The sequence below is a fragment of the Danio rerio genome, chromosome 18 (assembly GCF_052040795.2).
Source record: "Danio rerio strain M-AB ecotype USA chromosome 18, GRCz13ab, whole genome shotgun sequence".
NCBI classification, from domain to species: Eukaryota; Metazoa; Chordata; class Actinopteri; order Cypriniformes; family Danionidae; genus Danio; species Danio rerio.
The window spans coordinates 3,400,001-3,416,247 of record NC_141038.1 but is presented as its reverse complement, the minus strand read 5'-3'; the positions used below and the strand labels follow the sequence as shown (position 1 = coordinate 3,416,247).

The following is a 16,247-nucleotide window of genomic DNA, read 5'->3' as shown; positions in this document are numbered from 1 at the left end:
TGTAAAGAGGCCAGTATAAGATCAAATACTAGTATACAGTCGGAAATAGATTTCTTGAAAAAAGGAATGATTGCATGTCTTTGTTAGATGGATGAGTCGTCTTGTCACTATCTACATTAATAATTATTTGATCAAACACAGCACTGCAGAATTATGACCATGACCATTTTCTTTTTAATGCAGCTTTAAAAAGGTAATTTATGTGTGCAATTCAAAGTGGAATTTTTGGCATCATTACCATTACAGAGCTAGTTAAAATATTTTGATTTCTTTTTCAACATTAGAAGTCTTTAATTTTACCTTTGTTTAATATAATGAATCCTTGGTGGGTAAATGTTATTATATATTAACTAATCCATCCACCCATTCATCCATCCAATTATCTATCTTTCATCTATCTATTCATCCATCCACCATCATCCAATCATTCATTCATTGATCCACCATGCATCCTTCCATCCATCCATCCATCCAACTATCCATCCAATTATCCATTTATCCATCCATCCATCCATCCAATTATTCATTTATCCATTCATCCACATATCCAATTATCCATCCATCCAATTATCAATTTATCTATCTATTCATCCATCCATCCTCCATTTGTCCATCCATGCATCCATTCATTCATCCATTCATCCATTATCCATTTATCCATCCATCCATTCATCCATACATCATCCATTTATCTATCTATCATCTATCCATCCATCATCCAATCATTCATCTATCTATCCATTCATCCAATTTTCCATTTATCCATCCATCCATGCATCCATCCATTCATTCAATTATCCATCCATCCATCCATCCATCCATCCATCCATCCATCCATCCATCCATTCATCACTCCATCCATCCATCCATCCATCCATCCATCAAATTCAATTATCTATCCATCAATCTATCCATCCATTTATCTATTTATCCATCCATCCATCCGTCAACCTTTCCATCCACCTATCCAATTTTCCATCCATCCAATTATCAATTTATCAATCCATCCATCCAATTATCCATCCATCATCTGTCCATCCATACATACATCATTCAATCATCCATCCATCTGTTTATTCATCCAATTATCTATCCATCCATACATCATCCAATCATCCATCCATTCATCCATCCAATTATTAATTTATCCATCCATTTATCCAATTATTCATCAACCCATTCATCCACCTATCCATCCATCCATCTATCCATCAATTCATACAATTATCCATTTATCATTCATTCATACTTTCATCATCCAATCATCCATCCATTCATCCATCCAATTATCCAACCATTTAATTAATGATTTATCCTGCCATCCAATTATACATGTCTCAATCCATATAATATATATATATATATATATATATATATATATATATATATATATATATATATATATATATATATAAACATACATATATACATATATACATATATACATATATATATGTACACACACACACACACACACACACACACACACACACACACACACACACACAGTACATATATTTAAACTCAATTTAAATCAATTTACAAAAAAAAAAAAAAACGTTGACTATAAATTAAATCAGAACTGGTCGTTTGTAAAATTATAATAATTGTCTCTTATAATTGGCACTGTAGATCATTTGCAATGTCTCTAAAGCATTCAACAAGGCTCATTTCAGCACCACGGACAGCAATCAGTGAAAATACTAATGTTTCAGCACCACGGACAGCAATCAGCGCTATCGTTGGTGTTTCGGCACCATGGACAGCACTTTAGCTCTGCACTCAGTTACAGCACCACAGACAGTGTTTCAGAGCTGGGAATGGAGCTGTAGTTCCGTGGACAGTTCCAGATCACACATTTCCCACAGTGCTGCTGTAATCTAATTCTAGACGCAGAGATTTTAGAGAGCAGAGAATTCTGAAGCTCACGTGTTTCGCTAAGAATCCTCTTGCCTTGGAAAACAGCCCAGAGAAATGCCCGAAATAGCCTGGCACAATGCCCAGTTGTCCATCAAATAAGCCTGGCCTGATGTCAGACACAAGTGCATTGTGCAAGAGTCCGAATGGGGGAAGAGACAGTGCTGATTTTACCATCCAGACCCGTAATAAACAATCAAGAGATGGCGATGACTGTAATTCAACCAATCACTCTTACCGTGTAATACCTGGTGTTGTTAAAGAAGTATGAGCACTCATTTTGGCTATTGAATGATGCTTTCTTAACATTAATTCTGAGTGTTTCTGCAGAGGTCCATGTCCGTTTAGTGAGTGTTTTCATTTATTTATTAAACACACACACACACACACACACACAAACACATATTCGCGTTTGTGCATTTGGCTTATATTTTCATCCCACCTTTTTTATTAAATATTTAGTTTACAAGGATTCAAACCCATCACTTTAGTTTTGCCATTTAGAAAAGTCTATATGAAAGAATATTTAAAGAGCAGGTTCAAGGATACCTCCACATGTGTTTCAATCTGCTACAGAGGTTACACACTTCAAAAAATACCTACTGTAGGCCTAACTAAAAAGTTTGATGTATTCTGATTGTATATAAAATGCCCATCCATTTGGATTACATACTTTCAGCTTAGTTGAACTAATAAGCTTTATGTGATTGATATTTATTAGTTAAACATAAATGAAACAAATAAGAACAAGATTTATGCAATAACATCAATACATCCAATGTGTTTTAAATGCTTCTTATTAATTAATATATTATATGAAGGATGAAGTCTCATGTGTGTGTGTGTGTGTATTTCCTATATATGTAAGTTTCCCTCCGGGTGCTCCGGTTTCCCCCACTTTCCTAAGACATGTACTATTGGTGAATTGAATAAGTTAAATTTTCCATAGTGTGATTGAGTCTGTATGGATGTTTCCCAGTCATAGGTTGCAGCTGGAAGGGCAATCGCTGCATAAAACATATACTGAATATGTTGCCGGTTTATTCCGCTATATATAATGTTTGCAGCAGCAGTGTTACATTCGCAGACTGCATGTTTGTGAATACACTGGCAGTAGCAAGTCAATACTCTGTACTTAATAATAATCAAAGAAGCAGCAGCAGAGTAGCAGATTTATTCCCCCAAGGCCAAACACATCAGCATAGTTATAAACCAACCCAGGCTCATTCTGAAAACGTACCTCTATATACATTTCTGGAGAGCGCCAAATACATCGCAGGAGCTGTGTTTTTTGCTGTTTTTGTGAATCTACCAGAGGCCGCTGTGTACGCATATTCAGATCTCAAATTTCTCTCACGAGTGCCATTCGCTCCTGCTCTTCTCATGTAATTCTACCAGAGGTCGTTGTCAACTGACTGACTGACCAATCGACTGATCCACCCTCCTCCTTCCCTAAACCCAACCAATAGTGTTTTCAATAGCACAAATTGACCCGCCCACCCCCTTCCCTAAACCCAAACGTTTTAAGTTTTTAAAAGCAATCCAGAAAAGGAAAAGCCCTCGCCTCATTTTTACAGCGTTTTCCGATTTTACCACATTCTCACCCTGTTATTTACTTGTTTATTTAATTTTTTGGAATTTATTTATTTTTTTTATCTGCTTTCTGGAACTGTTATTTACCAGACTCAATCTCCATTGTCACGGTCAGTTCCTCTCTGTGTCTCAAGTCCGCCAATGTACGTGGCGAGCTACTGGGCAAACTGGCAACAGCAGGAAAGCCATTCATATAGAGGTAATCAGTCAGCTGGTAATCACGAAAAAGAACGGCGTCATACTGCCTCGAAGCTTTCGTTTTAAAGACAAAATGCACCCATATGTACTTCTGGCTACATAGATCGTGATCTCTAGAAATGTATATAGGGCTACATTTTCAGAATGAACCTATGTTGCCGTATACACATTCATTACCATACTAATTCCAACCCAAGCTCATTCTGAAAACGTAGTCCCCGGACGTTTCTGGAGACCGCGATTTATTGGTATGTGGCCATTGGTATGTATGGCTGCATTTTTTCAAGTGAACGATACGAAGCGGTGTGACGCCGCTCCTCTTCGCACTTGCCGGCTGACAACTCACCTCAGTGTGGAGGGCTTTCCAGCAGCAACCAGTTTGTCTGGTTAGCTCGTCATGTACGTCGGCAGGGAGCCGACCGCGACGACGGCGGTGACCGGGTTCGAGTCTGGGGAAGAGCGGTTCCAGAAATCAGGTAAGACAAAAACAGAACCCAACAAATAAAGTGAACGAGTTCATAACAGGGCGAGAATGTGGTGAAATCCGAAAACGCGGTCAAAATCAGACAAGGGCTTTTCTTTTCTGGATGGCTTTTGTAAATCGTTTTTTGGGTTTAGGGAAGCAAGCAAGCCGGTGGTAGATGGGTCAATCAGTAAAACCGGTTGGGTTTAGGGAAGGAGGAGGAACGTGGGTCGGCCGATTGGCCCCTCGCTCAGTCAATCATTCAGTAAGTCGGACAGACGGTCGTTCGTCAACAGCCTCCGGTGGCTTTACGCGAGAACAGTGCGGGTGTGAACGGAGCTTGCGAGAGGTGTTCAAGATGTGAAAAAGCGTGCACAGCGGCCTCTTGCGGATTCGCAAAAACAAAAACTGCACAAAAAAGTACCTCCCAGGACGTATTGCGCGGTCTCCAGAAACATCCGCGAGACTACGTTTCCAGAATGAGACTGGGTTGACTAAATCTCTCCGAGAGTTGTCATGACAGACAGGCAGTTTGAATGCACTCTGATAACTGCTGATGACTTGAGTGCAGTTTCACAGTGTATTAAAAGTTAAACACTACAGTTGTAGCTGTCAATCTGTCTGAGGTTATGAGAAATGGCAGAAGTGCATTTGTAGAGCAAGACTAATCTCCTTTAATGTTAAGTGTTAGATTGGGAAAACGCTAACTGAACAAAAATGTCAAACCCTTGAAGAAATAAAAAAGAATTATTATTATTTTAATTTTTTATGGTCGATGTTTCAGGTCTTCTTGCACACAGATCTTGATGAGTTTTGATTTGGCCTTGGCTTGTGAGCTTTTGTCCCCATTCAGGTGTTGTTAAACTACACACACCTGACTTTCAGTACAGGATGTTCTTGTTTTTGTTTGACCCTTTCTTGGCAATTTTTCATCGAAATGTAATTGTTCCACCTCTGAGGTGACCTTCCATGTCTACTGATGCCATGTCACACAAGCTGCACAGGTTACTGCCAGCCAGAAAGCTTTTTTAATGCATTTAGGTAGAAATCCATGAAAAACTTCATTTATGGATGGGATTTTCTTTTATTTTATAATTCTTCTTTATTATAATTATAATTATAATATCGGCGACGTGGTGGCGCAGTAGGTAGTGCTGTCGCCTCACAGCAAGAAGGTCGCTGGTTCGAGCCTCAGATGGGTCAGTTGGCATTTTTGTGTGAAGTTTGCATGTTCTCCCCGCGTTCTCCGGTTTCCACCACAGTCCAAAGACATGCGATACAGGTGAATTGGGTACAGTAGGATAAATTGTCCGTAGTGTATGTGTGTGAATGAGTGTGTATGGATGGTTTCCAGATATGGGTTGCAGCTGGAAGGTCATCCAGTGCGTAAAACATATGCTGGATAAGTTGACGGTTCATTTCGCTGTGGTGACTCCAGATTAATTAAGCCACTAAGTCGAAAAGAAAATGAATGAATGAATGAATAATAATAATAATAATAATAATAATAATAATAATAATAATAATTAGTTAAGTATAATAAGTACTACACTACCCTGCAGGCACAGGAGGTCAACATAATGTCATATTGACGTTGTACCCCAACGTTGTAAATGAACATCAGGTTGACATCAGAACCCAACGTCAGGTCGACATCAATCTCCACTACTATCTCTGCTACTACTGATACTACAATAACAACAACTACTTTTACAACTACTACTACTGATAGTACTATAACAACAACTGATACACTGTAAAAAATAAATCTGTAAAATTTAAGGTAAAAAATTGCAGCTGTGGTTGTCAGTACTTTACCGTTAAAAACATAAAAATAATTAGTTAAAAGTACTACAATGTAATTTCTAATTTTAACGGTAAATTACCGTATTTCATTAATTTATAGAGGTAATATATCTGTATTTTGAATGACCAACATCTACATATCTTTTGTTACACAGTTAGACACTACTAATACTACTACTACTACTACTACTACTACTACTACTGATAGTTCTATAACAATCACTACTACTACTACTACTACTACTACTGATACTACTATAACAACAACTACTATTACAACTACTACTACTGATACTACTATAACAACAAAAACAACAACAACTACTACTGATACTACTATAACAACAACAACTACTACTACTACTGATATAACAACAACTACTATTACTACTACTACTACAACTACTGATAGTACTATAACATACACTACTACTGATACTAATATAACAACAACTATTACTGCTACTATTACTACTACTACTACTGATAGTACTAACAACCACTACTACTTCTACTACTTCTACTACTACTACTACTACTACTACTGATACCACTATAACAACAACAACAACTACTACTACTACTACTGATACTACTATAACAACAACTATTATTACCACTACTACTTCTACTGATAGTACTATAACAACCACTACTATTACTACTACTACTACTGATACTACTACAACAACAACTACGTGTACTACTACTACTACTACTACTGATACTACTATAACAACAACAACTACTACTACTACTGATATAACAACAACTACTATTACTACTACTACTACAACTACTGATAGTACTATAACATACACTACTACTGATACTAATATAACAACTATTACTGCTACTATTACTACTACTACTACTGATAGTACTAACAACCACTACTACTTCTACTACTTCTACTACTACTACTACTACTACTACTGATACCACTATAACAACAACAACAACTACTACTACTACTACTGATACTACTATAACAACAACTATTATTACCACTACTACTTCTACTGATAGTACTATAACAACCACTACTATTACTACTACTACTACTGATACTACTACAACAACAACTACGTGTACTACTACTACTACTACTACTGATACTACTATAACAACAACTACTATTACTACTACTACTACTACTGATACTACTATGACAACAACAACTACTACTACTACTATAACAACAACTACTATTACTACTACTACGTCTACCGATAGTACTATAACAACCACTACTACTACTACTACTACTGATACTACTATAACAACAACTACTATTACTACTACTACTACTACTGATACTACTATGACAACAACAACTACTACTACTACTACTATAACAACAACTACTATTACTACTACTACGTCTACTGATAGTACTATAACAACCACTACTACTACTACTACTACTACTACTGATACTACTACAACAACAACTACTTTTACTACTACTACTACTGATAGTACTATAACAACCACTACTACTACTACTACTACTGATACTACTACAACAACAACTACTTTTACTACTACTACTACTGATAGTACTATAACAACCACTACTACTACTACTACTGATAATGCTATAACAACAACTACTATTACTACTACTACTACTAATAATAGTACTTTAACTACTACTACTACTACTACTACTACTACCACCACCACTGGTACTACTATAACAATGACTACTACAATTTCAAATCATTTTTAACAATCAAGTAAAGAACATATATGGATCATCCATCAGTCGAAGCAGAAGGACTGCTCTTGTGTTAGTCGTTTGTATGTGTTTTGTGTCAGTGGTGGTTTCAGTGCTGACTGCAGTGTTTCTCAGCGGTTAAGCTGGAGTTATTGCAGAAGTCAGGATTTGCATAATGAGTGGAGACTTTAATGAGCTTCAAGGGCAGGAAACGAATGTGTTCAACATAAATGTTTTTAATCAGAGCCTTGTGTGTGTGTGTGCACATGTTTTTGTGACATACGGGGACACAAATTTGTATATTGGCTTGAATATGGTACATCTATTTCAAGAGAAGATGACTTATGAGGACATTGCTGATGTACTTATATTTCAAAAGGCTCCAGAATGAGGATTCCTGTAAGGAGATTGGTTTGGAAAAGAGATTGAAATTACAGGTTTTAGAGTATAAAGCAACACAAATTGGTGTAATATCCTTACAATTCACAAAAGCATGCATGCATGAGTGTGTGTTCTGTGTGCGTGCTCTGTATATGTGATGAGTGTGTGTCTTTGCTTACTTGTTTATGTGCTTTATGAGGACAAAATTGTATAATGACATGGTATGATCTAGTTGTACTCTATTGAGGTGGTTTGTGAGGACATACAGTATTAAACAACCCGGGCTCATTGTGGAAACGTATCCCCGCGGACGTTTCTGCGGAACGCAAAATACGTCCCGGGAGGTACGTATTCGAGCGGTTTTTGTTTTCGCAGATCCGCGAGAGGCCGCTGTGCGCGCTTTTATGCGTCTCAAGCGTCGTTCGGGAGCATGCGCAGTTCGCGCACGCACTGTTCTTGCGTGAAAAGCCGCCGAAGGCCGCTGTGGAGCGACCGTCCGGCTGCCCGAACGAACGAACGACCGACTGGGCGGGCGGCCGATCGCCCTACCCGGCTGCCCTCCTCTTCCTCCTCCTCCTTCCCTAAATCCAAGCGACGGTTTGCAAAAGCCGTCCATAAAAAAAAAAAAGCAAAAGCCCTCACCTTTGATTTCGACCGCGTTTTCAGATCCCGCCGCGTTCTCGCCCTTATTTTTCGGATTCTGTTTTTCATCTTACCTGATTTCTGGAACTGCTCTTCCCCGGACCCGATCCCGGTCGTCCCCGCGGCCGGCTCCTCCTCCTCCGGGCCTCCGCTCCGCCGACGTAATGCTGCGAGCTAAGCAGACAAACTGGTAGCAGCGGGAAAGCCCTCCATTCGGAGGCGAGCCGTCGGCCGGTGAGCGCGAAGCGCTCGCTCGAGAAAAACGAAATGCGGCCTTACGTACCTCCGGCCACGTAAATCGCGGTTTCCAGAAACGTCCGCGGGGCTACGTTTCCAGAATGAGCTTGGGTTGGTATTAAATCTGGGAAAGACATTAGTGGTAATAGTTTTCATTTACAGCATGATAGTGATCCACTAATTGCAATGAAATCCTATTTGGAGAAATAAAACAGCTAATGAAAGACAGACAATGAAATGGCCTCGACAGTGTCCAGACCTGAATGTTATTGAGGCTGAATGAGATCACCTGGACAGAAATAGAAAGATAAGACACTCTAAACCTAAAGAAGAACTCTGGGAAGTGCTGAAATAAGTCTGATATTATTACACAGCACATTATTTCAGAAAATCTCAGGATAATTAGTACAAAACAAGTGCCAATGATGGCCAGATTTAACATCGACTTTTGATTGAAGAGGAAATGTTGTGCTGTTATTGTCTTTTTCTACATGTTTCCTATATTTTCTGTTATTTTATTAATAAAGAGACTGATTGATTATGTATTGTACAGAACCATTTGGCCAACAAAGCTGGTATAGTGCTTAGGACTTGTATACAGTACTCTATCTTGTGTCCTCATAATTCAAAACACTTCAAACAGGGTTTTTAGGTTGGGTTGGGTTTAGTGTACGGGGTGAAGTAAGCCATATAACAAGCGTTTTTACCGTATAAAATACATTACGCCTGTGAAGAGTAGTCGTAAACCATATATACAAGTGTGTGTTCATGTGTTTGCACTACCTAATAAAACGAAGCCAAAACACTTACTCAGAGTGTCGACTGCTCAGATTCCTCCCTATCCCATCAGTTAAGCTTCATAATAGATCTGAACTCCCAACACATGGAGGAGAAAAGCAGAAAATGTGTATTAATCTTTGCTTTCTCTGTGTTTCCAGGCTAAGAAGCAGGATCTGCCACGCGAGGAACAGGGTCCGTCCATCAAGAACCTGGACTTCTGGCCCAAACTGATCACGCTGATGGTGTCTGTTATTGATGAGGACAGAACGGCATACACACCCATCATTAACCAGTGCGTATTGCAAACACACACTTACTGTGAAGTTGTCTCTGTAGCGTCTGTTGCTGTGTTTGTTCTGCAGGAGAGGGGATTTCTGTAGTTGTTTCTCCAGTAGAGCAATGATAATACGCTTCCCACAGTCTTTTTCAAGGAAGATGTGGTTTAACGTGTTTTGAGATATCACAAATAAATAAAACACTCGATAGAAATGTCACAGTGCACATTAAATCGTAACCTTCGGTTTGTTGAAAGGCCATATGAGGTAACTTCATTTACATTGCTTATAATATTACTTTCTATACAATACAATATAATTTCAATACACAGGGTTCATACCGGTGCTGGAAATCCTTAAATTACTTTTTGGTAACACTTTAGTTCACTTCAAACATTCAAACGACTCTTTAAAACCTTTGATTCCTTTAGAAAATACAAGTGAATTAATCATTGAATCATTCACTCATATGATTCGTTCAAAAAGAGATTAATTCAGTCGCAAACGAAATAGCACAGTGTTGATTTGCTCCAGTTAGTTTGGAACAGTTTTCATTACTGAAACAGATGGAACAAAAAACAATATGACCAATAGGGGTATCAAAGATAATTGTTTCTTCAGATGCAATCATTTCAGTATCAGTTCAATAATAGATCATAACCATTGTTTTTAATACAAGAATTCTTGTGCTGTGAAGTAAAATATCGAATAGTAAATGGAAAGCATCATCAGTGCACTGTGATGCTCCGAGATATCGAATTAACCTGAATCAATGGCATGATAATCGTAACTGAACCAAACCGTGAGGAATTTCACACCTCAAGTGATCAAATTCTTCCTCAAGTAAATGACCTGATACTGTATATTTTTATTCTGTATACGCTGATTAAAAAATCTACATTTTAGGAGATACAAACACTTTCAAATAAAACTATAAATGATCAAATAAAAGGATAAATGATATGACAAGTCATGGCAACACATGTTTTCATTTTACTTCATTTTAAATCATGTCAATCAGGTGTTAATCAGAAATTAAATATGTTAATCAGACATTATGGGCTGTATTTTGACGGTTCATGCATAAAGTGCAAAGTGCAGGGCGCAAACACATTCAGGGTGTGTCAGAATCCACTTTTGCTAATATAAGGACACTAATATAATGCACCGTGTCGCATGGTCTAAAAGGGGTTGAGCTTATTTCTTAATGAGTTATAGGTGTGTTTTGAGAATAAACCAATCAGAGTCTCATCTCCCATTCCCTTTAAGAGTCAGTTGCGTCACGTCATAAGCGAATTTGTTATTTACATGACGTAAAGTAAGTGTAAGTGGAAAAACTGAGCATTTCACTAGCAAGAAAACAGTTAAACAGAGCATCTACAGCACGAGCATGAGAGATAAAATATTAACTTTCACTTTCGCTCTCGTGGATAGGGAAACTGTGTACGCACAGACATCAATTAGCCTCTAAATAATTAATTTTGTTTGTTAAGCGCAAAGATTTGTTTTAAAATTATTTCTAAATTCAGTTCTAATTTCCAGCAAACGAATAAATGACGAACAATAATAACAAAGTGTGGTCAAAAACCTGAGTTATATCCTAATACACATGCTGTGCCCCATATGGTCTAAAACTTGAGAGGTGTGCAAATCTAAGCTTGTTTTTTTTTATTAAAAAACAAAAAAAGTACAAAAAAAAATTATACATATATATATATATATATATATATATATATATATATATATATATATATATATATATATATGGATATAATAAATAATACTGCTAATAATAATAATAACATTATACAAAAGCAAATTGTTATGAATGAACTTAAAAAAGCCTCCCGAGATGAAGAAGGCATGAAGGCAGTGGATTTTATATTTATGTAGGCTGGAAAATAATTTGTTTTGTATTATTGTAATCCTTTATATTTATATCCTATATATATTCTTATTATATCCTATATATATCCTTAATATTTTAATTAATTTTCATTTGTAAAGATATTTGCGTATTGCTCTACATCTTGTGTGTATTAAGCAGTGTGTAGGCACACAACTAACGCACTCTGCGCTGGAGTTTAGACCGGCTTTGTTTTGGTCTATTGAAAAATCTATTATAGTTTCTCAAAATAGCAACGTGCCAGCAATGCGCCTCAACACGTCTCCCTTTTTAGATCAGAACACCTTACGCCACATTGCGCCGGGTGTTTGAACAATTTTTTTTTTTAAGTTACACAAAGTTTAACTCAAAATTTTAGTCAGTTTGAGATCACTAGAACAGTTTATTTAATTGAACTATAAAATATTAGGATGATTTTATTTAGGGTGTATTTGATATTAAGCAAAACATAACTTACTGTATAAGATATTAAATATGTAGCAAAAAATAAGATAATAAGAGACCAAGCCGAATGAAAATGAATGAATGAAGCACATTGCACTGAAATATAATATGATGTGTGTATGTGCATATGCGTGTGCGTGTGTGCAGAACAGACATCGATATCAGGTTTCCCCACAGAAAATTCATGGTCAGGCAGGAGATGTGAATAATTCAGCATCCGGGACAAACCCAGAGAATTCATTTGTGTTTCTTTAGCTTCCAGCATTTGTGTTTCTTTAGCTCTCTCTTATCTTTTATCTCACCTTTTTATAAGTCGGTGTGTGTGTGAGAAAGATGTTTCTGGCCTTCTAGTGTCATTAGTTGTGGTCTCGTCTCTCGGTGTGTGTGGAGTGAGATGAAAAATGCCTCATGCTGTGTTTACACTCTAAAGATCTCTACACTACTACAGCAGTTTACGTTGTGTGTGTGTGTGTGTGAGTGTGTTAGTTTGTTTGGAAAATTTAAAAGCAGACTTAAGCAACTGCTATATGAGGGCAAAACATGGTAACAGTGAATCAGATAGAAATGTCTGTTTTATACATTTTTCTCTCAGTCTGAGCAGTTGAATCAAAATTGTCCATCAAAGCACAGATCACACACTGTAAACAAACTAAAACTTAAAGCCGCCATGATAAGGAAGTTAAGATTGTTCATTCTCTCTATTCTGACATAAATCCATTTGAAATGGTCCTGAAATTAAAACAAAATGTAAGTCAGTGCATACAAAATGGAAGAAGATTGACCAATGGATGGAGGCAGAGCAGAAACGAGACGCATCCTAATATATCCCATCCCAAATGACTGATAGTCCTGACCGACATAACCGATAGCTCCACTCTTAAGGACTGACACCTGATTCACACGGGGCTTCAGCGTCAACGCTTGACAGAGGGCGTGTCTGAAGTTGGGGCTAAATCGATCATCACAGCCAATGAAATTAGTCCACAATCAGCTACTGTCTGAGCTGGGGTGTTTGCTTAAAGCGATCTGATTGGCTAACGCTTTTATTGGCGCTTGAAATGTTGAGAAATTCCCAATTTCTGCAGCAAGCAAAATGGATCCACAATTCAGTGCGGCAACGCTTGACATCACCCATTCAAAGTGAATGGGAAGTGTTGACACTGACACCCCATGATAGCCATGTCCTAAAGTACTGATATCCCCTTCCTAAATGACTGATAGCCCCTCCCTAAATGACTGACAGACCCTCCCTGAATGCCTGATAGCTCTGCCCTAAATGACTGATAGCCCGTCTATAAATGACTGATAGCTTCACCGTAAAGGACTGATATCCCCACCCTTAAGGACTGATAGACCCTCCCTAAAGCACTGGTCAATCTGCTCTTAATGCCTGATAGCTCCACCCTACATGACTGATAGTGCCTCTCTAAATGACTGATAGCTGCGCCTCAAATGACTGATAGCCCTGCCCTAAAATACTATTATCCCCTCCCTAAATGACTAATAGCCCCTCCCTAAAGCTCTGGTCACTCTGCTCTAAAGAACTGATATCCACGCCCTTAAGGACTGATAGATCCTCCCTAAATGACTGATAGCCCTAAAGATTAATAGCCCCACCCCAAATGACTGATAGCTCCGCCCTAAATGACTGACAGCTCCGCCCTAAAGACTGATAGCCTCTCCCTAAATGACTGATAGCCCTGCCCTAAAGTACTGATATCCCCTCTCTAGATGACTGATAGCCCCGCCCCAAATGACTGATAGCCCCTCTCAAAAGGATTGGTTGCTTTGCCCTAAATGACTGATAGCTCCACCCTACATGACTGATAGCTCCGCTCTAAAGTACTGATATCCCCTCCCTAAATGATTGATAGCTTCACCCTAATAACTGATATCTTCTCCCTAAATGACTGATAGCTCCGCCCTAATAACTGATATCTCCTCGCTAAATGACTGATAGCTCCGCCCTAATAACTGATATCTCCTCCCTAAATGACTGATAGCCCCTCCCTAAATGACTGATAGCACTGCCATAAAGTAATAATAGCTCTGCCCTAAAGGAGTGATAGCCCTGCCCTTAAGACCTGACAGACCCTCCCTAAATGTCTGATACTTGGCCCTAAACAACTGAAAGCCTCTCCTTAAATGACTGATGGCTCCGCCCTAAAGGACTCATAGCCCCTCTTGATGACCGATAGCACCGCTTCAAAGCACTGATATCCTCTCCCTAAAGAACTGAAACCTTTCATAAATGGTTTGTCATCTTGTATCATGATAATAGTTCATCATTTGTATCATTATAAATGTTGTTTTAGCTCCTTCCTAAATGACTGATAGCTCCACCCTAAAGACTGATAGCCACGCCCCAAATGACTGATAGCTCTGCTATAAATGACTGATAGTCCTGCCCTAAAGTACTGATATCCCCTCCCTATATGACTGATAGCTCGGCCCTAAAGATTAATAGCCCCACCCCAAATGACTGATAGCTCCGCCCTAAATGACTAATAGCTCCACCCTAAAGACTGATAGCCCTGCCCTAAAGTACTGATATCCCCTCTCTAGATGACTGATAGCCCCGCCCCAAATGACTGATAGCTCCACCCTACATGACTGGTAGCTCCGCTCTAAAGTACTGATATCCCCTCCCTAAATGACTGATAGCTCCGCCCTAATAACTGATATCTCCTCCCTAAAGGACTGATAGCTCCACCCTAATAACTGAAATCTCCTCCCTAAATGACTGATAACCCCTCCCTAAATGACTGATAGCCCTGCCCTTAAGACCTGACAGACCCTCCCTAAATGTCTGATACTTGGCCCTAAACAACTGAAAGCCTCTCCTTAAATGACTGATGGCTCCGCCCTAAAGGACTCATAGCCCCTCCTGATGACCGATAGCACCGCTTCAAAGCACTGATATCCTCTCCCTAAAGAACTGATACCTTTCATGAATGGTTTGTCATCTTGTATCATGATAATAGTTCATCATTTGTATCATTATAAATGTTGTTTTTGATCCGTGTTTCCCTGCTCATCAAAAAATATGAATTTCTTTAATAAGAAAATCAAAGAGGTTTACCACAAGGGGACATAACAGTGTCTGAATTTCCTTCTTGACAGTCAAGTTGACTTTTATTTGCAACGTGACTGTCAGCATGAGATATCAGCATCATAAGGTCTCATTTTGATTATCATGGTAAATAAATTAATATTTATCCTGTACATCTTCATGCAAGTTTCCTGGCAGTATAACATATGATTCATCAGCATGAGTACTCTTGTTTTACACTGTTTATCTTCATAACCTTTCATTAAAATAATAATGACACACTCCATCTACGCTGTCCCTACAGACACAATATTGTTTGCCAGCAGAAGTAAAACTGACTGTGATGGCTCTTTTATGCTGAATATAAGTCATTGCTCCAGCTGCTGGCTACATTGTAGCTGTATTTCATTATTTGACATTGTAAACAACTAATATGGGTGTTTCCCAGTGATGGGTTGCAGCTGGAATGCTCCGTAAAAACATATGCTGGATAAGTTGGCGGTTCATTCCTCTTTGGCGACCTCTGATTAATAAAGGGACTAAGCCGAAAAGAAAATGAATGACATTGTGGACAACCAGCCCTTTAAAAAGTGTGCATTGTAAACAACATCCAGAATCCATCTTCACATCCCAGTGTCTCTCTAAATGAGGCGTAGTAAATGAGTTCAGCTTGAAACGCATCCTTCCATCACTTTGAAAGAGCGAAAGACAAAACTCTTCTGTAGATCTTTTCTGTATATCTGCGTCCTCATGTGTTCATCTCCGAGAGCTTCTCCTGTCCGTCCTCATCAATTAAACTGGCTCTAAATGAAGTTGAGTCTGCTCTAAAT

General features: G+C 38.5%; 1 protein-coding gene across 14 annotated transcripts in view; it reads left to right on the top strand.

Annotated features, from left to right (window-relative positions):
• unc13c (unc-13 homolog C (C. elegans)) overlaps positions 1-16,247 on the top strand; it is a 328,781-nt gene that overhangs the window by 170,846 nt on the left and 141,688 nt on the right. For all 14 annotated transcript variants that reach the window (XR_015514076.1, XR_015514075.1, XR_015514077.1 and 11 more), the window contains 1 exon segment: positions 9,899-10,032. Coding sequence is in view for 10 of the 14 variants with exons in the window: in NM_001441457.1 (NP_001428386.1) it covers positions 9,899-10,032 (134 nt within the window). In the remaining 4 variants the exon portion in view is untranslated.